At 36.0% G+C, this 25148-nt stretch overlaps 1 protein-coding gene across 2 annotated transcripts in view; it reads right to left on the bottom strand.

Moving 5' to 3' along the window:
* LOC139736548 (uncharacterized) overlaps positions 1-25148 on the bottom strand; it is a 41023-nt gene that overhangs the window by 5906 nt on the left and 9969 nt on the right. The window contains exons 2-5 of one of the 2 annotated variants that reach the window (XM_071647297.1): positions 17637-19471; positions 15851-15952; positions 9763-9857; positions 8589-8690 (exon numbers count right to left, since the gene is read on the bottom strand). In XM_071647297.1, coding sequence (XP_071503398.1) covers positions 8589-8690; positions 9763-9857; positions 15851-15952; positions 17637-19455 — 2118 coding nt within the window. In that variant the 5' untranslated portion in view covers positions 19456-19471. The remainder of the gene's footprint in view (positions 1-8588; positions 8691-9762; positions 9858-15850; positions 15953-17636; positions 19472-25148) is intronic. The other variant, XM_071647296.1, reaches the window with a different exon arrangement.

Here is a 25148-nt window from a genome sequence, read left to right as displayed (position 1 = left end):
TGGACGTGGAAGCAGTTGAATGAAAATGAGAAGAAACAGAGCTCCAACACACAGAGAAAAGAATTGCCAGTACACTCCCGTTATACCAAAGTCCTCTGGAGAAGTTTTTTGTTTGTTTGTTTATTTTTTTATTCATCGAAATGCCGTCACAAGCGAACAAAAAATAATGCAGTATACAATTATTGTCTGATGAAAACACGCAAATCCTCCGCTTATCATGACATGGTGGGGTTTTTTTTATACTCATCGATGAAAAGCAATGTTAATTTGTAATTCTTTGCAAGATTTTTTTTTTTATTTTACATTTAAGAGACAGAGAGATCGTCAATAATTTGTTTGAACTTTTGTGCTTACTTTGAAAACACATGTTAAAAAAGTAATGATTAAGAATAGGTGTAAGGTTGCACTTTGATACGTTCGCTCTTCCAAAGATTCGTTACTCCGAATGTCCAAAGGTTTGTTATTCCGAAAATGAAAAAAAAAAATGTTCGTGGTTAACTCAGGAGGTTTCTTATTAAAAATGCTCTTATTCCGAAAGTTTGTTAGTCCGAGCTCTTTCTAGGTCCGTTCTTCTAAAAGTGGAATGGGCCTGATATTCGTTTAGGTGAAAACGGTTATCATTAGGTTTTGAAATGTGGAGGATTTGGTTGTTAACTTGTTTCTCCACATTTGGATAAGCGAACCTGATTTTTCATGTTCCAATTAATAAACCTCTTGATTAACCTTCGGAGATTCCTTTCATTTACCGAATAAAAAAGCTTCATGATTATACGAACTCTATCAATTTTCGGATTGACAAACTGTATGAATAACGAGCATCCGAAATGACGCGCTACAAAATGTTTGTTATAACAAACCATATTGTATAATATCGAAGTCACAAACATCCATCCAAGTTATATGGACTTATTGCGTCTTGTTATGACGAAACTTCGCAGTATCGAACATAACACTCATTTCTGACTAATACAATAACACAAATTCTCCTCGGTAACAGTGTGTAACACAAGGAGCAAACGCAGAGGGATTTCTTCCTAACGTATTCGTTTGCCCTCCCCAGCTAAACTTCGTATTTCTATAACGGAGTACATTTCTTTTGTTTTTGTGTGTTAATTCTTTGTCATATTTAGCTGTGACCATGTTCGTTATAAGCAAATTTTGCATTGTAGACTTTAGACAACACATTTAGGACCTGAATCTTTACTTCGTGATAACGAAATTTTGATAAATATATTCGTTCTCAAGGATGGACTACGTCACTGAGATTACACGTACGTTTGTACGTTCATTTACGAGAGATGGAAAAATTGTTTTCTTTGATTCCTCAGTATGAGAAGATAAACAAGCTTTTATAATTGAGAATTGGTGATATCTATTCAGGATTTTGAAGAGGAGTTTGTTCTCGACATGAAATTGCTGTTTGTTGTGAGTAGAATGCGTTTCCAAATAAAGAGAGCTGCATTGTTCAATGTCTTGTTTGTTCCGAACGTCCGTGAGCTATATGCGAACCTCCGTGATGAAAACTATGCTATGTTTGTTGGGTTATAGAGACTGCCTAGATCAGATACATCTTAAAAAGGTATGTTATTATTTGGGAGTGGGGATTAAAGTATGGGATAGTGAAATAAGAGGTCAAAATATTGAGTTTCTGTAAAATGCGCGTAAAGTGGAGAAAGTGTTTAGCGGAAGAGCAATATTTCAACAGAAATGTTAAGATGTACAACCTTAATATTCTGCCAACACGTACAAATGACCCTTAAGATATTTCGTTACGATTTTGAACTGAATCAGATCTTTGCAAACTATGTTAAATGGTATTCAAATGTATGTGCAGTACTATTCCTCACGGATGTTCGCTGCTCTGGACATGGTAAACTTCCGCGGTGAATAAAACTTGTTCCTCTGGGAAAATCCTAGTATAATTGGGTTCATATTAAAGCTTGAGTTATACTCTTTCAGGTAAGATAAATGATTTGGAGAATTTCCTACTTTTTAAATTTTGCCTTGTTTTGGCTCAATTGTACATCGTTCAAAATTCTGACCCATATATATATATATATATATATGTATGTATATATATATATATATATATATATATATATATTTAAACAAAATTAAGCTTCTATTGGTAATTTGATTTTGATATAAGAATAACATTTTTGGGTGATTTTGTGCCGAAATATTATTTTCCTTTGGCGCACCATTGCAAAAAACATGACGAATGCCGTTGTCGTGCTCAGTGTGAACTCACTACGATCTCTTTGGTTAGGCATACTGATACTTTATGTGTAGTACACGCACGAGCAGCTAGGGTTGTGAGCACCGTTACCTAGCTAGCACCAAAGCTGCTACGGTACTTCAGTGAATGCATTCTAGCTGGCTGCCGGTCGCCAGCAGCAGCAGCAATAAGTTAGCAGCACAAGCCGTTTGGGATACAACGTGTTTTAGACCCAGGGCCTACGTCTCACAAAAGTATCGGAACTTTTTTTCTCCGTAGAATTCTGCAGTAGATGCATTTCCGCTGATCGAAGCTAAAGTTATGCATTTAAAGGGTTTTTGCGCAGTTATCCCTATTATTTGGTTACTACTCTTTACAGAACAAGCAAGAAAATACGCAAACTAAGAATGTGTTGTGAATAAATAATAAAGACACGTTTTCTTCTTGGGCTCTTGTCATTTCAATATGACCTTACAGTTAAATGCAGCAAGTGCATAGTGTAATATACGACAGTAAAGAAATTGCACGTAAATGCACTACATGCAATATAAAAACTTATTCAAACTAGTAAATCTTTTGTACATTATCTTTACCTGCTATTCAGCAAATTACTTGCAATACGTTACACTTAAATCCTAAACATGGTTCCACCATTAAGCATTCAAACATATATCAATGTACCGCTTAATCTACAATGTATGTTAAAATACTTGAGAAACACATATACACAAAACAATTTCCATATTATATTATGATAAAGTTTACGTTAATCGGATAACTGATGTCAAACGAAAAACGATTATTACAGAGCACTTAGCTCTATGCCTTTTTTTTTTACAAGATGTATTATTATGGAATCACAAATCTATAATAAGGCACACAATAAGAGAGTGTCAATATGAGACGGAAGGTTTATACTAAGGCATAAAAGCATTTTAGACATCAACGGACTAAATCGTTTGCATTTTTGCGAAATCTCGACATGAGATACTATAATAAAATGTGACTGTGCATCACAAAAAAATCAACAAAAAGTCGCAAGCACTGATTTTGTGTTAGGACTGAAAATACGTGAAATGGGTCAACCCAACCAATCTTGAGTTTTTTTTTTCTTATATTTTCTGAAAGAAGAAGTCTTCTTCTACATTACAAGAAAGGTTGGGATCATAAAACGAGCAGGAATTTGTGTATTTAGGAATTTTTTTCGAACACTTGTTTTGGTGAAATAGTGTGATAAGGTGTATCTCATAGAGTCATGTATTCATTTTTAAAAACCCTGTCCATACCCTTCATTTTCAAGTCCCATAATTGTTTAAAGAATGACGCTACTGCATTGAGAGTTGGAATTAATCAGAAAATGCATGCAAGATTTCGGCCCAGTCTTATAATCCCTTCATTGTTGTTGCTTCATTGGTTGACATTCTGTCTTTGTTGTTTTTTTTTTTTTTTCATTCATCGCACAGCTAGCACAGCTGGGTAAGGATTAAACACTTGAATAGACAATGTACTTTAGAGCCTATATTTTCAGTTCACATTTTCCAGAGTGTGTGCTTTCTTTACAATATTAGGATAGGTAAGGAGAGTCCATTTAATTTGAGTTACACATCATTAACAGCTTAAAGCCTGCTCTTTCAGATAATTCTTTTTTCTATCAATGTCTGGCGACTTCTTCTTGATTTTGTGATGCAGGGTCAAATTTGATTATAAGAAATAACGTTCAGAGTGCCATTCGCGTTTCATAGTCGCCTAACTGTCTACCCGATAGTAACGGTTTCAATAGATTTGATTTCTGCTTATATTTGTCCTCCAAGAGAATGTCATATAGCAAAACATTTACAAATGAAGGGTTTGTTTGCAAAAACCGATAAGTCCATTTTTGAAGATTTTGAAGTACGATCTCTGTCATAAAGTACAAAATAATACCTTTTAAATGATATATTGGTCATTACATATAAAGAAATATTTGAAGACCTGAATATAAGAATGACCCAAGTCCAATTTTTGGCCAAATTCAGTTTGACATGGGAAATTGTAGCTTATGCATGGACTCATCTTTCGTATGAATGATAAATCCTAATTACCCCCGGAAATGCCTGAAATGAATGAGTTAAATCTTATATGAATGTAAGAATAAAGGACTCGGTTCATTCTTACATTCATATTATAGCGCCCTCTCTCATCCTTCTCTCGTCTCTACAGCAGAATATCATGTATATGATTCAAAGAACGACCCAAGTCCATATGATTCAAAGAACGACCAAAGTCCATCACACAAAATGGCCTCTCCATAATTAAAGTTAATGTTATTTGTCATAATGATATATGTTCTAATTTCTATATACAATGTTGCCTTCCCATCACAGTTAAATAGATTATTGGACAAATAAAACAGATGTGAAGTTTTTTTAAGTCTACTCGAAATGGTCTTCCATGGACGTGGGTCGTTCTTATACTCAGATACTCATTTTTAGTTATGGTGAAAAAAAGCAAAAATTTCTTGTTATTCTCTTTATTTTTCTTGACCTTGAATCGCAAATATCTCCATTTGACAAATATGGACTTATCGGTTTCTGCCAACAAACTCTTCAAATGAACTTAACAAAAATACGATAAGGATTATGAAAAGAAATCAGTTTATATAACACTTCGTCTTGTGTTTATTTACATATCCAGCAAGTGGGATAATATGCTCTATATGACATAGAAATCTGAAGAAAATACCACCATATCAATTAGAAAAAATAATGCAAAATGAAGCGAACATGATGTTATTGTGGGAAGCTCAGCAAATATTGTGCATAAGGCTCAGTCTTAATGTCATAGTATATCGGGTTTCCTTTCTTTTTTTTATGTAACTACGTTCAAGAGGGAGACAAGAAAGTACAAATAAAATGGACTAGAAACCGGTCATTGAACTCTTGACAATCGATTATTGCAAATTTCATCAGAAACTTTCTTTTGGGGGGAAGGGGAGGGGTGACTCATTTCATTCTGTTGGTATAGGTTTTCCCGGTCAATTTCATACTTTTGTCATTCAAGTTCCTATTCCGAGCATTCGATTTCACGCATTCCACGCTCGCAGCGATGAACCAGCAATCAAATTGAAAATCCGGTCATTCGAATTCCCTATCCGAGCATTCAAATTCACTGTCGGAGCATTCAGATAATTATTCACTATCACAACATTCAAATTCACTATCGGAACATTCAAGTTCACTATCGGAGCATTCAAATTTAAGAGAGGAGCACGCATTTCATCAATGAGCATTCAAATTTATGTCAAGCTGGCGACGGAATCTCGTCGGTCATTCAAATTCCCTAATAGGCAACCACGTTCCAAATAACTGCATTCAATTTAAATGAAGTCCTGAATTCAGTTAGTTTGGGGCCGTGTATGCATGTGTTTTTCATTTGGCTTTGAATATATTGGGATTATCTATGATTATTATTTATTTTGCAGTAGAAGATCACCTGTTCATTGAAAATTTTGAACTTATGCTTAGCAAAAATGAATGTGCAGGCACATGTCCCTCTTATTGGACATAAAATGGAGGTCCCATTCGTGATAGAGTCACAACTCATGCACGCAAAAGATCCTACTTCATTTATTTATCGCAAAGAGCAGGGCGCAAAGGCTTACATCCATTAGAGCCCATATTGAAGACCAGCTTTTGCAGCTGAATATGAGTTATCCAGCCATCTTCTTTGATGGAAAATGAAACAAACAAACAAACATTAGGCACTCTATAGGCCTACAGACGAGCATAATACGGAGGGCAAGTTGACACCTTCGAGAAAAAAACCCAACAATTTCGACTACATGTATATTGAAACTGATACATGAACATTTTTATACGTCTTGCTTGTTGTGTATTGCTCTCTTATTGGTTTATTTTTGCAGAACTATGCGAGATCATTGTGTGTCAGTTTGTCTTTAAATTGATGAATTGTCATTGTGTGGTTGGTGTTGGGGCGTTCTCAGCATGCAGTAGTGGCCTATCATCACGAAATATGATTAAATTGTCGTTGTGTTGTTTGGATGCACTGGAGATTGGACATTACAATTTGAAATTTATTGAGATGAAAAACAAAGAATACATGAACAGAGAACAATGTAGAACCTGTAAACAATCATAATTACACTATATATGCAAGCCTTCATTGGTTGTGTTGGCCTTTTTTCCTTTCTTAAAAACTCTACTCCGTTTTCCTCCTTAAATTGATTGCACGAAGTAGGAACTTGATCGCCTAAAAATGAAATTGAACGCTCCAAACAAGCTCGATGGGACTATCACATGACTATCGCATGAATTTGAATGCACGAGTAGGAAAGTCGGTGCTCGCATTTTGAAATTTAATGCCGAATCGTGAATTTGATTTCACGAAAACGAAATGGAACGCCCATTAATGAATTCTGATTCGGATTCTGAATTTGAATGCCCGAATATTTCCGCGTGCGTTCGCTGTGTGAAATTGAATGCACATTAATGAAATTGAATGACAAAAGTATGAAATTGACCGGAAAAACCTATATTAATCGAAACAGTCATAATTCAGTCACAGTTTTCCCTGTGTTTTTCTTGTTGTTTTGTTCCAGCACAGGCATGAGTATCTCAACCAAAATGAAAGTAATTATCTTCTGCCCACCAATGTCCGTGCTTAGCACACTAAGAGATGGCTGATCATTCATGAGCGAAAGTCCATTGCCTTTCGGCGGGAGGGGTGACCCTTGATGTGATTATAAAGACCTTTTTATTTGTCCGATGTTATTCAAGACACCAAAATAAAAGAAAACCAACAAAACAAAGGGAAAAACCACGATGTCAAAACATATTGAACATCGACAGGTGAGTGGTTGGTCAAAGTATCTGACTCGCGGTGTCATTGCTTTCTCTGTCTTTATACATAATATAATTATAGGGCACGCCCCAAGATGCATTTTGTGCAACTGAACATCTCCTCTTTACGTAATAACAATTATCTTTTTTTAAAAACATGATAAGTTGCGGTATGAGGATATGCACATTGTGAAAACATCATTGGCTTGTAATCTTGGGCTGCATAAAAAACACTCTTTATCTTTAACGAAACGGGATAATTATTTCAAACACCCGACCACTCAACAAAACAAAAATAAAACAAAAATACAGATTACTTTTGTAAAGAACTAACGTATATGAACTGGTTATGTTAATGCTTAATCCTATCCAATCATAATAGTGGAACAGAAGAAAGTATGATACATGGCAGTAATAGAAATTGAACTTTAAATGTAATTTTCGTTATAGGAATCATTGTAAGTTATGTAAAGTACATAATATTCCTCGTGGCCTTTATACAGTCTAAACAGCAATGTAGAGCCACTTATTGAAGTTCTTGATTACTCTGCACTGTTCTCCTGTAACGCAATCTTCGGTTAAAAATCAATTAATCGAATAATTATTTTTCTCTTCTTTCTTTTATTTTTTGGTTACTTTTTATTTCGCAATTCCTCTTTCCTGACTCATATTTTTATGAGTATAAACGTAATTTTTTTTTCGTTAATTCATTTTGTACATATCTAAAGAAAATTCCTAAAACAAATCGCAGGTGATCGTCCATATAAACAGTTTAGATGATTTGTGTACGAAACTGCACATGGAAGAAGTGACTGTAATTCTATTCAGTCATAATAAACTCCTGAAAGTTGTCAAATAACTGTTATGAAATAAACTGATGAGTACGCTACGGTAACACGATATGAAGTTAACGAATGAAAGCCAAGTCATTTCTCATAGATCAAATCTATGTCTGGCAAACGTAGACAGTAAACCAGCATGAGTTTAACAAACATACGTGGGAAGGAATTGTAACTTTAGATATTATACCTGTCTGTAATAAGAAACACACTCTGCAAACTGCATGCACAAAGACAGACCATCCCTATAATAGACATGTCAGCAATCGAATTTTACGAATCATGGACAAAAATGAAACAAAAACAAAAGGAAAAAGCCAACAGCAAACAAAGCAGACCATTAAGGGGACATTGAGTGACGAAGGCACAATAATTTTTGACTTAGTAGATTCCACTGACTGCAACAAACAAAAAGCATCTTAATGGCAAAGTCGCAAATTCATAGTGTCTCAAATTAAGTTTCAAGAACTCAAAATTTACACAAAGAATGTGTCCATTAGGCAACTTTTAACATTAAGCCCTCGGAAAAAGAGAAAATATATCGGGATATCAAATTAGGCTAGTGAATGGGTTTATATGAAGCGCCATTGCAATTACTTTGCAATATTTTTTTTTTTAATTTTAGATAATCAAAAATTATGAAAATTCACAAATGGAAATGAAAATGAAATGATTATACCGCACTGATCATACTATTATCTGCCGATTCTGCCACAAGCACATCCACAACCACATCCTCATTATGTGCTGATGAGGATGAACGATGACTTTTCTGCGACGTCGATGGGCGTTCTCCTGTATGAAATAGAACCAAAAAGAAAAAAAACCAACAAGAAAGCAACTATTGAAATTAAATCAAGATTCTAAGACAGCATGAGACAGCGTGACAGTAGGACATAGAGCCTTCTCTTCGGTTTGTGGAACTCTCTACAGTCCGCACTTCGAAATTGTTTTGGTCTTTTTTTATAAAATGTAACTACGTTCGAGAGGGAGACAAGAAACTATAGATAAAACATATCATTGAAGTCTTGACAATCGAGTTTTGCAAATTCCACAAGTAATTTACTTTTGGGAGGTGGGGAGGGGAGGGGTGACTCTTCCTTATGTTTGTATAAATTGAAACAGTTACATATCAGTCACAGTTTTGCCTATGTTGTTCTTAAACGGAATATGGAAGAAGTGACTGTAATTCTCTTCAGTCATAATAAACGCTTGAATGTAGTCAAATAACTGTTATCAAATACTGATAGGCACGCTACGGTAACAAGGTATGAAGTAAACGAATGAAAGCCAAGTCATTTCTCATAGATCAAATTTACGTCTGGGAAACGTAGGCAGTAAACCAGCATGAGTTTAACAAACATACGTGGGAAGGAAGTGTAACTTTAGATATCATCTACCTGTCTGTAATAAGAGACACACTCGGCATGCACAAACACAGACCATGTCTATAATAGACAAGTCAACAATATAATTTAACGAACAATGGAAAAAAGCGTATCAAAATGAAACAAAAAAAAAACAGAAAAAAAGTAAATTGAGGGGAGATTAAGACAGTGACCAAGGCAAAATAACTTTTGACTTAGTATATTCAAGTGACCGCAACAAATAACAAGCATCTTAATGGAAAAATCACAAATTCATATTGCTTCAAATTAAGTTTTAAGAACTCACATAGAGTGATTCCAATAGGCAAACTTCAAGCCCTCGGAAAAAGAGAAAAAGAATCGGGATATCAAATTCCGCGAGAGAACGGGTTATGAAGGGCCATTGCAATTACTTTGCAAAAAGAAAAAAAAAAAAAAATATATATATATATATTAGATAGTGAAATTCACAAATGGAAATGAAAATGAAATTGTTATACCGCACTGATCATACTATTATCTGCCGATTCCGCAGCCACATCCTGTGCTGGTAAGGATGAGCGACGACTTTGCTGCGACGTCAATGGGCGTTCTCCTGTATGAAATAGAACAACAACAAAAAAGAACAACAAAGCAAATATTGATATTAAGTCAAGATTCTAAGACAGCATGAGACAGCATGAGACAGCGTGACAGCAGGATAGAGCCTTGTCTTTACCGTATCGGTTTGTGGAACTCTCTGCCGCATCCGAAATTGTAGCAACCGCAATATCTCCAAATCTTAATGTAATACCTACTTTTTCAAGCAACTTATAGGGATTACAATTATGTGCTGCACATTCAGTGGAAGCTGGGGCGCCTTTGAATGTTTCAACAGATAGATGGTGCTAAATGTTGTTTCTTCATCATCATCATTATCATATAGATTTCTACATACCCAGGGGTAACATAAATGAATAGCCATCAACAATACATTTTATTTAGATATACATTTTATTGTTGCTTCTCCTTGAAATGAATATACAACCGAAGTATCTATAGATTGGTCTTAGCGCGCTGTTTTTGATATTGTCGCCAGTCGGATAACGAAACTCCAGACGACCTCGAGTAGGGTGTGAAAGGACTTATTGAACCGGGCCCGAGACACTCGGCTGGTGCCGTCAATAGAGGGCGTTAACAAGTAACATGAACAAACTGTCTAACAACAATCCCTGGCGTGACTGCCTTTTTTCTTCTTTCTTTCTTCTTCTTTCTTTCCTTCTTATTAAATCGATCAATATAAAACAAAAAAATATTGATAACACAAATGAACAAACACCATTGGGCTTATAAACTACCCATAAAGAGTTTACTACAACCATTTAACTTACCATGCCTAAATTGGATAAATTCATATCCTGCCCGCCGTTAAACCGCAACACTGATTACCTTCATTATACAATAGGCAGTGCATGCGTCTAAAATTACACTCAACAAAAGAAAACTCTTCAACATAAACTGTTACTGCAGGCAATATCAATATACACTCATCAATTTCTTATCAAGATCAAGATATGATAAGGGTATATAGATTAAAACATATCACAAAAATAAAACCAGCGTAGGCTTTACAATAATTCTGACCATTAAAATCATTACCATGTGTGGTGGTTAACCAACACAATGTGTAGATATAAACTTCACACCATGTATAATATCTGTATAATCATACACTCAAATCATCCTGATCACATCTTCTATATCCCCTTCTTTCGCCAAATAAAAAACTGAATATAGGGATAACTGCAACGTGTACTATACTATCATAAACAACAGGGCCCGCGTATGCGGCGAGTCCTAACAAAGCAAACTAAGTAATCTAATATAAAAACTTCAGTCACATACTTAAGAGGTAATCATAACTAACGCTCTGGGAGAGAGTACCCCGTGAACAATGAAAGATTTGTGATTTCACAATCCCCTGAAAAAAAAAAATACTAACATGCCTACAAAATAGGCAGGACTTGCATGGGGATCAAATACAAATGTATACTGGTAACCAATGGAACAACAGCATAGAACTATCACAACCATCTAACAAAAACAGTGATAGTTCAAAGGACCTGAACAGAACCATCTTAATTTCAAAAAATCACCATCCAAAAATAATATAGACTTGATCACATACACAGGCTAAAATAAGCATGACCCATACATCCGTAAGGCCAGGTTGTTCATTTGGTACTCACGTGACCATCTATACAATAAAACACAGACTTAAGACTGATTGCTACTTAAGCATAATCGTTGAATGACTGTGAATCTGAGGAACACATGTACACTGTAGTCCAATAATATAAATACTGACAAGTTACCTATGAATTTGATTAGGAATAAACAGTAACACGAAAAAACTGATCAATAAGAATTTTCATAACCAAAAGGGGGTTCACCAGAACAGCTTTGAGCCACAAACAGTGGAGAGGTGGGTATCACCACAGGAAAAACAACTGAAACTGTAGATGAGGTGTCAGGCTAACTGTAAAACCTGACCAAAAAAACACTCGTTCTATAATGACCAAATTGACATAATCTTCTATAATTTAAATAACAAATATCATCAAACCATCGTATAAAACAGCACCAAAAATATACGGTGAGTGAGAGAATAATTTGGCATAATAAAAACAACAAAAATTATCAAGTAGCCCCAGTATATCCTTCATCAAAACAGGCAACCCCATGCCGATGGTTCTGATGGGTAAGCTCAACAAAATAAACAAATGCATGTACCTGCAACTTCTTGCAAGCAGTACTTAGCAATAAAATAACAGATTCCACAAAATATTACTATTAGTACGCTAAGCTGAAAGCTGAATAATATATTCACCTATTCATACTAAAACAACATCTTAATCTTAAGATTAAAGTTATCATTATCCGTAAAAAAATCTTCGATCCAGAATAAAAAGTGAAAATGGGAACAAAAAACAAATAGTTACACTTCACTCCTACACAGTGTATCTTGTACATGTGTACTAATACCTTGCACATGCTACATTTGGTATACATTGTGAAAGGCATACAATCACCAACATATCAACATAAATAACTAAACATCATTACCATTTATTATTCAAATACTCTATATCAAAACAATCAGAATTAACATTACAATCACAACCTCTTATATTTCTTCTTCCCTACTTCTTTCTATATACTATCATTACATTATACATAATTATACTATTCCATCATTACACAACCTTTCACTTCTCCTTCTCCAATTCTCTCCGTATACCATTATTACTATTACAATCATTGTAACTTCCTTTCATGTCTCTTTTCCTACTTCTTTCCATACACATTCATTACTGTTACAATCATTACAATACAAATACTGTCAAATACAATCATAACACAACTTCTCTTTATTTCTCAATCCCGTATTTCCCTCTACATACAATCATTACTATTAAACTCACTATCAAAACTAACCTCATTTTCCATCAACATAAGATTAAACATCATTTTCCTTCCTCACTCACTTACATCATTATTAAAATTATTTAAACTTCATTTTCCTTCAACACCTTCTTACATCATCAATACTTGAATGTGTGCATTAACATGCCATTATACATGTACAGTGATTACACATCTCAGTTATCACATTTCCCTTTACCTTCTTACCAACTAATTCACAAAAAAGTAACATCAACTTAATGTCCATCTGATTTCTGGAAAAAAAAATAACTTGCGTGTATCACAGAATGGAGAGTTACGAGGGCTCCTCGGTGATTCCATCATAAGTCTGGAGCTTGATTTCCAAATACTCATCAAGAATGTTTTAAAATAAGCGGTGCCGCAGCGACTGATGAAGAGAAAAAGGACGAGAAGAACGCGATGAGGACGTAGACAAGACGGGGTGAACTTCAGGGTCAGGTACAGATGACAGCGAGATCCGTGGCAACCCACACATTGCTTTGTGTGGTGGAGCGAGGAAACTGTAGAACATACTGATGGCTGACGGCTGACATATACGACTCTGCGAGGCTGGAGAAGAAGAACATCCTAGGACTACTCAACCGGATGATGAACAAATCTCAGCTCACGAGGATGAAGGACACTCAGGTGATGAACGTGCACAGAAAGATAAGAAGACAGGACAGAATATGTGGAGACGGTACAGGAACGGTGAGGGAACAGCAACCGCAACGGGCCAGAACAGTGCTGCGATGCCGGAGTCGGGGAGCTGCTCGCATACATGTCCGCGTGCACGGCCACAGCATCAAGGTACACATCTCACCCAGAATGCTTGGACTACAGGCAAGTTACAACTGGTGGCTGGTGGAGGTTGTGCATCTGGCTGCCGACCAACAAACACGGGAACGGGTAGGGACGTCACTCACACAGTTCACATAAAATACATGGTTGTTGCGCGACGCTTGCGTGCCACTTCGTCTGCACGCGAAGCTCGGTGTGCGCCGGTGGACCCGGGCCTGGTCCACCACCATCACGGTGGAGGGGCTGCGCCTGTGTGTCGGCACATGTGCGCACGTGTATTATACATGGGACTATCCAGTCACAAGGTTGGAACACCTACACCCAACGCAGGGGCGGATCCAGGAATTCTGTAAAGAGGGGGCGCAACTAATATTTTTGGTGCCACTTCCGGGTTCATTTCATTTTTTTCTTTTTATTTCTTTTGTTTTTAACGAAAAATAAAGGGGGGGGCGTGCGCCGGTTGCGCCCCCCTCTGGATCCGCCACTGCGACGTTATCACAACAAATGACATGCTGAACGTCTGACCTCAAGTCTTGAGCGAGTTTCCGTTGATTCCGAATTTTATTTTCGGATTAACCAAGCTTCGGAATAACGAACCTTCGGAATAACGCCACAAATTTTCGAATTAACGAACCTGTAGGTACAGGGAATTTTCGTGTTTCGGATTAACGACCCTTCGGAATAATGAACCTTCGGAATAGCGAACCTTCGGAATAACGAACAGCGCCATCTGTGGTGTCTCTGTTTTGTTCATCTATAGAAATATCACCTCTACCAATGGTAGGCATGAATGATGCATGTAGAAAAACATCGCCACACTATTTGTCTGATTTCATAAACGACATTCTCTTTGAAGAAACATAGCGCATTTCTTTATACCTCTTGTCTTATCTTTTTTCTGAAAGTCCCGTTTATGTAAGCGCTAAGCATTGATCAAAATGGAATAAGTCTGGTTTCAAAATCTCATGAAAATATTTTTATTTTCATTTCCTTACGGAGTATCTATCATGTTTTTGTTTGTTTGTTTGTTTGTTTGTTTGTTTGTTTGTTTTTTGTCCCAGACATGCCTGATCTTTGATTTTAATGGCTGGCATTAGTTTGAACTGTTTGGAATTTGCCATGATTTAGAATTTGAATTTAGAATGCAGGGAATTTCCGTTCATCGAAGCGAAAGTTTTTGTTGGTTTATTAGTCTTCACAAAACAAGCAAGAAAATAGACTAACGAAGAATGTGTGATGAATAAATCTCCTAGACACGCCAATATATCGAAAAGATGCATGTAGGATTGGAGTAGTTTTTTTTTTTTTTTTTTTTTTTTTTTTTTTAACGCAGGCGTTAGAATGAACAACTTATATATATTTACATACATATTCGACACGTGTTCCTCTTGGGCTCAGGACATTTAAACATGACCTTCAGTTAAATGCAGCAACTGCACAAACACAGACCTTGCCTATATAATAGACAAGTCAGCAGTCGAATTTAACGAACCATGACAAAAAAAAAAACATAAAAATGAAACAAAAACAAAAACAAAAAACCAACACCAAACAAACGAAGACCATTAACTGATTAAGGGGAGATTAAAGGTACATGGTCCCGGTGGTTTAGTCAAATCCGTACGCGGGCGCACGGCGCAAGTTTCCTATAGAGACCTACGCTATCGACTCCTCTTTAGCGCTTACGCTGTGGTCCACTTCCCCGAGTCCGAAGTCCGATTCGCTGTCGTCAGTGGTCCGATCACAGTTCGGCTCATGTTTCGGCTGAGGGGGATGACAGCTTTTTACAAACTTCTTTTGTGATGTCATAAACAGGCACATATGGACGCACCCTGGCATTACTACAGACTGCGCGATGCGCAGAGAAGACAACGAAGGCAACGTTTTTATACTTAGCAACACCTACGCACTTTACTCTTGATGACAGCTCAACTTCGGCAATCTTCGTTTCAGTGCTGGTGGTGATCGGCAGTATCATCAACAGCGCCCTCTACACTACCGGGACTATGCACCTTTAAGTGACCAAGGCACAATAACTTTTGACTTAGTAGATTCCAGTCACTGCTAAAAACAGCAAGCATCTTAATGAAAAAGTCACAAAGTCACATTGCTTCAAATTAAGTTTTAAGAACTCACAAAGATTGATTTCAACAGGCAACCTTCAAGTCCTTGAAAAAAAAAAGTATTGGAATATCAAATCAAATCAAATCAAGAACGGGTTATGAAACGCCATTGGAATTACTTTGCAAAAATGTTATATTTTGGATATGGAAATTCACAAATTGAAATGAAAATGAAATGAGTATACCGCACTGGTCATACTTCTATCTGCCGATTCCGCAGCCACATCCTGTGGTGAACAACAACTTTGCTGTGGTGATGAGGGTGAACAACAACTTTGCTGCGACGTCGATGGGTATTTTCCTGTATGAAATAGAACCAAAAAGAAAAAAACAACAACAACAATACAAATATTGATATTAAATCAAGATTCTAAGACAGCATTAGAGTAGGTTCTATCGATGATTGCACTGTCGTATGGTTCGATTTTACGACTATAGTCATGTAGATCGTCCTTTGCAGCATAATATAAGTGTACATATTTGTTTCGATGATTGTTTCACACTATACCTATAGCCACAGAAGCCTGTTAACACCGAAAAGTCACGCACAAGGTGAATCGTACTCACAACGCATTACACAACTATATAGCACTGTTGCATTCTTGTTTGTTTGTTTTTTTTTAGGGGGGACCACAATGTGAATCGGGATATGTATGATATTACCAATATACATCTTAAGTCAACAATATGCAGATAGATAATAATATATAGTATCTATGCCGTCAAAAACGCCCTTTAAGCTACTAAAATTTTGCATCATTATGCTCTATTAATGTATGATCTACTTTTGATACACCGCTGTATCAACATTATTGCATCACTGCATATACAACATAATACGCTTAAATAGCATGTGTTTATGCATGATGTATATCATGATACATATTTCCAAGTGAAACGGCAATGCAGGTTTTTCAGAACTAGAGATGCGCAGTCCCTAATGCTTGCTCTACACACAATACGGTTGAAACACTCTGAAATCTAATATTTGAAGGACATAATTAGAAGTTAAGCCTATCATACGCACGTACATTTTATCAAAGAATCAAGCTAAAAAATTACCAACATTTATCGAGTTTGGAGTGGTACTCCCTACTCATAACACATTGCCTTAAGGTGTGCTTCTAGGATCAGAATTTGAAATACGCGAGATGTTAATTTCCTATAGATTTACATTCTGAAAGAGAAGTTTCAACTCAATGCTACAAAAATGTGGTGTGGAGAGGAGGCAAGGGGAGAACCCCCCCCCCCCCCACAAATCTCAATTCCAACCACTTCATCATTATCATTTTCAAGTAATTTGTGCTGGAAATCATGCAACAATGAAAAAGTTTAAATGTCTTTGCTTGTTTCATAATTATGTTTTCTTACTATCATACATCTCTGGCATTTCGGTATCTTATAGGCACATGGTAAGTCATATTACGTCTCAGGGCATTCATTGTCTTTTACTTTTCATATTATGACAACAGGAATTGAGAGATACACCACTCCATAGATTGAATTGCATGCATTACACTGATATGTCATTTGCATACAAACAATATCAAATGTCACTGTCAAGTGACTGTTGACAGTCGATTCCTGGTATTGATCATTGCACGTAATCAACATATTGAAAACTTTGTCCTTACACACAACTTTGCAAAATTCATGAAAACTAAGCTTGGAACGAACAATGTTTTTTTTTTTTTTTTTTCTGTACCTTCAACCAAAGGAAAGACCACAGGATAGTAGACCATTTCGGTTACGCATTTGAATTCTACCCATGCTCTGTTCAGAAAATGTGTCCCCCTTTAGAAGCTTGCCTGAGGTTTGTCCTGCCTACTAGAGTCTCGCCTCAAAAAAAAAAAATGATAATAATAATGATATAAAAATGGGTGGGCAGGTAAATTGCATAGTTTCCAGGAGTTGGTGGAATAGTATCGGGAATGCTGGCAATACATGAAAATGCTTAAAATGACAAGGACATGGAAGGAACTAACCTGTGCTTGCATATTCGCGTAACTTCTCCTCCAGGGCGAGCTGCCTGGCTTGAGATAGATTGTGCTGTTTGTTCCTAGCTGAACAACGGTTGCTAGGGAGTTTCGCCAGTAACACGCCAGTCACAGTTAAAGCATACTCGCCGACAAACCAAATTTTTGTGTTTTTGTCAATTAAATGCACGAAGACTCCCAAGAAAATGATGAACCCTAGAGGCATAAAAAGTTTCCATATGTTCTTTGTCACATGTTGTGCAGAAGGGAGCTCATCTTCAATTATTTTTCTTAGAAGATCATATTTAATTTCACATCTAGAAAGTTCAGGACTTTGTCCCTCCACGTAGCTTTGACGTGTGTTCCTGAAGATCTTCCAATTGTACCCTTCTTTGTCAATCCGGCTGCCGATCGAGTAGATGCTTTTGAAAATGAGCTGGTACCTATCTAAGAAAGTATATAACCAGCTAACCACGTGAAAAGTCCCAGCAACAATGTTAATCCAATATGAAGGCGCGGTACGGATGTGAATGGCTATTCCGGCTGATGTAAGGAGCATGACTTCTGTCATCAACATGAGAAAAGCAGACATGCTGCAAAACCATACAAACAAAAACCAGAGAAATATGGCGGATATGAAGAAAATGGGGAATATGAACACATACCGCAAAGTGGAGGAGGCGAAATGTTCAAGACACGTTCTGATAAGTCGTGGCTCACGAACAATCTTCATCTCCTCTAGACACACTACCACTAGCATAGCAATCCATGCAATGTATATGAGTATTTCATATATGATGCTTCTTGTTTTGAAATGGACGCCAAACTGATTCCATCGAAAACTAAATCCATATTTAACAGCGTAGCAGATTTCGGCAACGATATGAAAAATAAATGGCACAGAAACAAGAAAACATCGAAAGAACCTCTGTTGCTTCTTTTTGTCATTTATCCATACAGGAAGAAGGGGGATTTTGAGAATATTAACGTAATTTTTGTCAGGGACTTCTAAGGAGAGTTGTTTACAATAATGGTATATTACAGTAACAATCACAATGGAAGTAATTGCAGAAGCTAAGATAAAACTGACTAGTGACCAACAATAGCACGAGTATATCCCTAGAGGGAAGCAGTCATAATAAAATTTAGCCTGTATTTCTAAGAGACTGAATCCAGGAATCTTTGTCAGAATGAAGACGGGTGTGTCTCGAAGCTTCTGTCTGCAGAGAATGTCCTGTTTTGCTTTTGGAAAGGATTTCCCATCTGTCTTATTGAGCGCAAGTCCATTTCTTACTTTTTGAATTACATCATACAGCACCTCTGACATACAACAATCTGTGAAAATGGTGCCGTCCATGTTGATATCATCAGCGTTCAAATCGAGACTATGCTCGAGTTTACCTAAGGACAAGGTTTTAATAGAGAGGAGATGGTCGTCATAGGGAAGGGAGAGAAACCTTTTTCCTCTGTCACCAATCGCCCAAATCCACTTATTTCCGTTCACCAGATTTTTCTCCGTTTGATTTCCCAGTCCATCGGAGCTTATATTGAGGTTGAATATGAAGTGCCTGGTTCTTTGTATGTTGATAGCTTTTACAAACTTCGTGAGTTGATCATCCAGAGCGTTGGAGTTGAGGGCGCACGATGACGTAGTTTGATTGAAGTTTTCACAGTTCGATGATCTCAACTCTTCTTTGTCCCTCAGGCAATATTTTAAGTTCAATATGACGGCAAGAATAATCCCGATTACCGTCACAAGACTGCCCAACACCTTCAATACACACTCGATATTCACGTTGACAAGCGAGCATTTCGACATCTGACACATTTTGACGCTTTAGTACCTATGAAAAAAGAGAAATATTACATTCGTAGTGCGTATGTTGCTTGAACGGTCACGCATAGCATTATTCGATATGACTTTCGTGGCGATGTAGAGAAATATTTTTATACAAGGGACCCTGGACAGCTAGCCCCAATTCCTGGACAGCTCGCTCTGGTCAAGTTGTTCCAGATCGGGTTTGCGATCGGACAACTCGAGACGAAATTAAACTTGTTACAGGTCTCCAACTTAAGGGTCAGGATTATCTATTATTAGTGTTAGTATTATTTTTATTATCATTATCATTATTATTATCATTATTATTATTATTATCATTATTATTATTATCATTATCATTATCATTTTTGTTATCAGTATTATTATCATTATTATTATTACTATTACTATGGTTATTATTTCCGTTATTATTAATATTGTTGTTATTATCATTATTAATAATATTATTATTATTATCATTATTATTATTATAATCATCACCATCATAACAGTAATTTCGTTACTTGCTCTGGGGGTAATTGGGAGGGTCAAAGGGATGACGGGTCAATGTAGGCCCTACACCCTCCTCTCCCTTGAAAAAGAAAAAGAATCACCCGGCGTAACTGTAGATTGAAGAGATATTGGTTTGTGTATGTGGTTGTTTGTCTTATTACAATCATTTAATTACTTTCTTTCATTTTTTAGTATGTAATATTAATCCCCTCCCTTTTTAAGTGGTCAATGTATCTAACGAACTTTTTCTTTTGTATAATGTCATGAAAATACTCCACATTACATGACTAATGTATGACAAAAAAAATTGCTGTGGGTGTTTTTTTTTTGAAATTTTTGAAGTTTTTTGAAATTACTACAAATTTGTTTTGTTTATGCATTATATATATTGTCTCCTGTTTATTTAATGGAAATGAAAAATAAAGTTGACAATCTCTCTTTCTTTCCTGTGACAGCACTTGGACATATCATACTCTATATGTGACCTTGCACCTCAAAACAAACAAAAAGTCGCCAGACATGAATTTTAAGTTAAGACCATATTCTGAAAGAGCAGACCTTAAGCTTTAAAATGATGTATAACTCAAATCAAATGGACTCTCCTAACCTATCTAAATATTGGAAAGAAAGCACAAACTCAGGAAAAGTGTGAACTGAGAAAAGAGGCTCTGAAGTACAGTGTCTATTCAAGCGCTTAATCTTTACCAAACCGTGCTGGCTGTGTGATGAATGGGACAAAAAACAGGAAGTAAACCACCAGAGTAACAACAATGAAGGGATTATTAGATTAAACTGAAACTAAATATGCCTCATTAACACATTCTGTCCATAATTAATGCCAACTTTCAAAGCAGTAGCACTATCCTTTCAAAAGTTATTAGAGTTGAAAGTGAAGAGTGTGGACAAGGTTTTTCAGAAATTAAAAGGGGATTCTAAAGACACACATAATCACACTATTCTACCAAAAATGTTCGAGATAAACTGCTAAAAACACACTTTCCTGCCCGTTTTATGATACCAAATTTTAGCATAATGTAAAAGAAGACACTCTCATTCAGAAAATATGAAAAAGTCAAGTTCGGCTAGGTTGACCCATTTCACTTATTTTCAGTCCTCACGCAAAATCAGTGTGTGCGACTTTATATTCGTTTTGAGGTGCACGGTCACATATGGTACAAGTTGTTTGAAACCGTATAGCAAATGATTAATACGAAATACAACAAATGGTTTGTATTGGATATAGATATATCTTTGTTCCAGATTTCTTGTGACGACACTTGGCTATAATGGTATGATGCAATTTATTTGAACATTCCTGTCCAATGATGAAAACAAAATGGAAACGATAATTCTGGTCATATGTCTGCTCTATCTCTGTTTCAAAAACATAAAAATTATGTAAAAGAAGAATCTCCCTTCCAGATATTGTTACAAAGAAGGTTGACTCGAAATTTTGGTTGTGTGATTTTTTTTTTATTTTTTTTATCTACACAGTCACATCTCTTTGTGCCTTTAAAGGAAACCGAAACCCTAACAGCAATGTGGATTGAGTGAAAGCAGTTAGAGGAAACTCGGACAATAGATGCAAAAGTTTTGAATTTTCAAAAGTTTTGATATTGTAACTACTGGGTATTGAGAGGAGACGACTAGTGTTCATGACGTCATGTGTGGACAACAATAAAGAAATGTAAAGAGAATTCAACAAAAATGAAATAAAAAAATGAAATGAAAAATGAAATGAAAATGTATTTTTCATGAAAATTACACATTCTATCAACTTGATACTACATTTTATTGGTAGTGATTATTCTCCCTGCTTTCTGAAAGCGGTTGCTGATCTGCAGCTCTTTTATTATGCTAGAAAGGTGAGAGCATGTTGAATTTTCTTTATATGTGACCGTGCACCTCAAAACGAATATAAAGTCGCACACACTGATTTTGCGTGAGGACTGAAAATAAGTGAAATGGGTCAACCTAGTCGAACTTGACTTTTTCATATTTTCTGAAAGAGCGGGTCTTCTTTTACATTATGCTAAAATTTGGTATCATAAAACGGGCAGGAAAGTGTGTTTTTTAGCAGTTAATCTCGAACCTTTTTGGTAGAAGAATCCTTTTTTCATTTCTGAAAAACCTTGTCCGCACTCTTCCCTTTCAACTCTAATAACTTTTGAAAGAATAGTGCCACTGCTTTGAAAGTTGGCATTGATTATGGACACAATGTGTTAATGAGGCATGCTTAATTTAAACTTAATCTGATAATCCCTTCATTGTTACTCTAATGGTTTTTTCCTGTTTTTTGTCCCATTCATCGCACAGCCAGCACGGTTTGGTAAAGATTAGTGCTTATATAGACACTGTACTTCAGAGCCTCTTTTGTCAGTTCACACTTTTCCTGAGTTTGTGCTTTCTTTCCAATATTTAGATAGGTTAGGAGAGTCCATTTGATATGAGTTATATATCATTTTAAAGCTTAAAGTCTGCTCTTTCTTAATATAGTCTTAACTAAAAATTCATGCCTGGCGACTTTTTGTTTGTTTTGAGTTGCAGGGTCACATATTTTCTTTATATTGTCGTCCACACATGATGTCATAAGCTCAAGTAGTCTCCTTATCCAGTGGTTCCAACACACACACACACACAAAAAAAAAAATGTAAGCATCATTACTTTTACATCGATTGTCCAATTTTCCTCCAACTTTCACTGATTTCCATAATGTTGCTGCTTTCACTCAATCCACGTTTCTCTTTGGGTTTGGGTTTCCTTGCAGGAGTGTTTAGACGTATATATTCATATTTAATATACAGGGTGGCCCAAAAAGAACGGAACGCCTAAGATCTTTAATTTCAGCAATATCGTTGCAAATATGTCATCATGTTGCATACTATTAGAAAGACCATTCTTTTTCCAATAGAATGACACCAAGCTCTTTAATTTCAGTTAATGCGTTACGATTTTAGGCCCATTTTTGTCAACCCTTGCAATTTTCAAAATGTGATCATTTGCACTTTCAGAAATACAGAAACCAGTGAGAATTCGGCTTACCGTATAGCAACAGTAGCGTTCGCAATATGCGGAATGTGGGGAGGACAGTCTTATCGTCGTCAGGTCGTCTCATTCACAATGGTAACGGACAATGACAGCCACATTCCACACATTGTGAACGTTACTGCTTCTATGGCAAACCGAATTCTTGCTGATTTCGGTGTCTCTGAGAGTGCAAAATGATCACATTTTGAAAATTGTCATTATTTTGGAAAAAGAATGGCCTTTCCAATAGTATAGAAAATAATGACATATTAGGAAGAATATTGCTAAAATTAAAAATCTTAGGTGTTCCTTTCTTTTTGGGCCACCCTGTATATCGGATTTTAGTTGGTATTTACTTCATGTACGTAATGTATCTGCACGTCATCAAACTGCATCATTATGCCTTTTTACCTGCTCGTACAAATAACTATTGTTATTTTGGTATGCATGTATATTACTTGAATAGGAAAATGAAAAAAAAAAATGAAATGAAAAATTCAAACACTTGGAAGACTCTGAAACGAGCTCCAAATATCTGATCACGTCTTATTACTAAGATTTCATGACATAATATGTAAAGTACAATGATTCAGAAGATATGGCTAATATTTTTGTTAGGTATGTTTCTGCCATTGGCGCTGCAACATCACGAAAAGTATCCATCTCGCTAAAGATTACTTGGTTTGATGCTCTGGAAATTAGTAAATCTCAGATTATTTTTTCTCCCCAAATCACTGCTAGATAGATGATAAGTACAATTTTTTTTAGTTTTTCAATGCTACTTTGGCAAATGAGAAAAGTTGTGGTAATGACGGGATTAACTATTTTATTCTTAGACAAGTTTATGAATATTATTAGAATTATTATATAGATGACCCGTTATCTCATATTTTCAATATGTTATTATGAAAAGACAATGTCTGTGATCCATGCGAGTAGCAGACTATATTCGCCTGTTAAAGAAAATTACACAAAGCGGAATAGAGGTCAATAATTACAGATCGATTTCTTCACTATCCTCTATATCTTTCTCTTAGAAAAATAGAAATTCAACAAGGAACAGCCTCGCTGATCATGGATAAAACCCAAATAATACCACGCTTGTTTTTAGAGAATAGCATGGAAATACTTGCTCTCGATAAATTTATGCACAAGTTTGGCATCTCTCTGGACTTTTCAAAGGCTTTCGACATGATCACACACGCCATGCAACTTCATAAATTGTATCATTATCGAATTCGCGGAACGGCCTTTGAATTGCTCAGGATTACAATTCCAATCAGAAGCAAGATGGCTTTTTAAATGGTCATGCCTCAAAATTACGGTGTATATTTCCACAGAGCACCTTTATCAATTATGTTTATGGAGGTTTTCAGTATTATCTTCTAACATGTCTTGAATGTATTTCGCTGATGATACTTGCTTTATAATCCTATTACACCGTAATACTATACAAGCATGCTAAAGGGATGGACATGCAATGTTTTCAATATTGCAATGAATGAGAGGTAAGAAATTAAAACGTGAATTCTTTTTAACTTAATTTGTCAAAATAGATTTGTGGTATATCGATATATATATATATATATATATATATATATATATATACATACCTCAAATGAAAATTTCATTCCTTTTGATGTTCTATGTATTTTATGCATGTTTGGAAGGAAATTCAATCATTTTCAGAAAACAACAACAACACATGTCCATCCGTCTGATAATTTTCTGACGACGCAGTAGAAAAAAAAAGGAAATATTATATCTTTTGCTAGGTTTTGTGTGATCTAGATTAGAGATAAAAATGTGAATGAATTTCAGTATAAAAATTCGAAGCCGGACTGTTTGCTCAATTTGAGTATGCTGAATCCAGTGATCATAATTTCCGCGCATAAAGGATAAATGTCTGCCAAATCGTTGCTTTTCTGGGTGTTTTTTTTTAAATAAATTCATCTACCCTATTAGGCCTACTTCTTATACATTTCAATAGAATATTCAGACACAAAGTAAATGGCTGAATCATGCTACATCTTGCTGCTCTGAATAGGGACGTCTTTTTCACGGTGCAGATAAATGTATGACAGTATACCTAAGGGGGAGAGTGTTGGAGGGGGTGCCCGCACCCCACGAGGGATTCTTTGCTCTTTTAGAATTGAAATCC

Source organism: Diadema antillarum, unplaced genomic scaffold (assembly GCF_040938485.1).
Source record: "Diadema antillarum isolate AM-2024a unplaced genomic scaffold, OU_Dant_1.0 seq00000652_RagTag, whole genome shotgun sequence".
NCBI classification, from domain to species: Eukaryota; Metazoa; Echinodermata; class Echinoidea; order Diadematoida; family Diadematidae; genus Diadema; species Diadema antillarum.
This window is presented reverse-complemented; position numbering and strand designations above follow the sequence as displayed.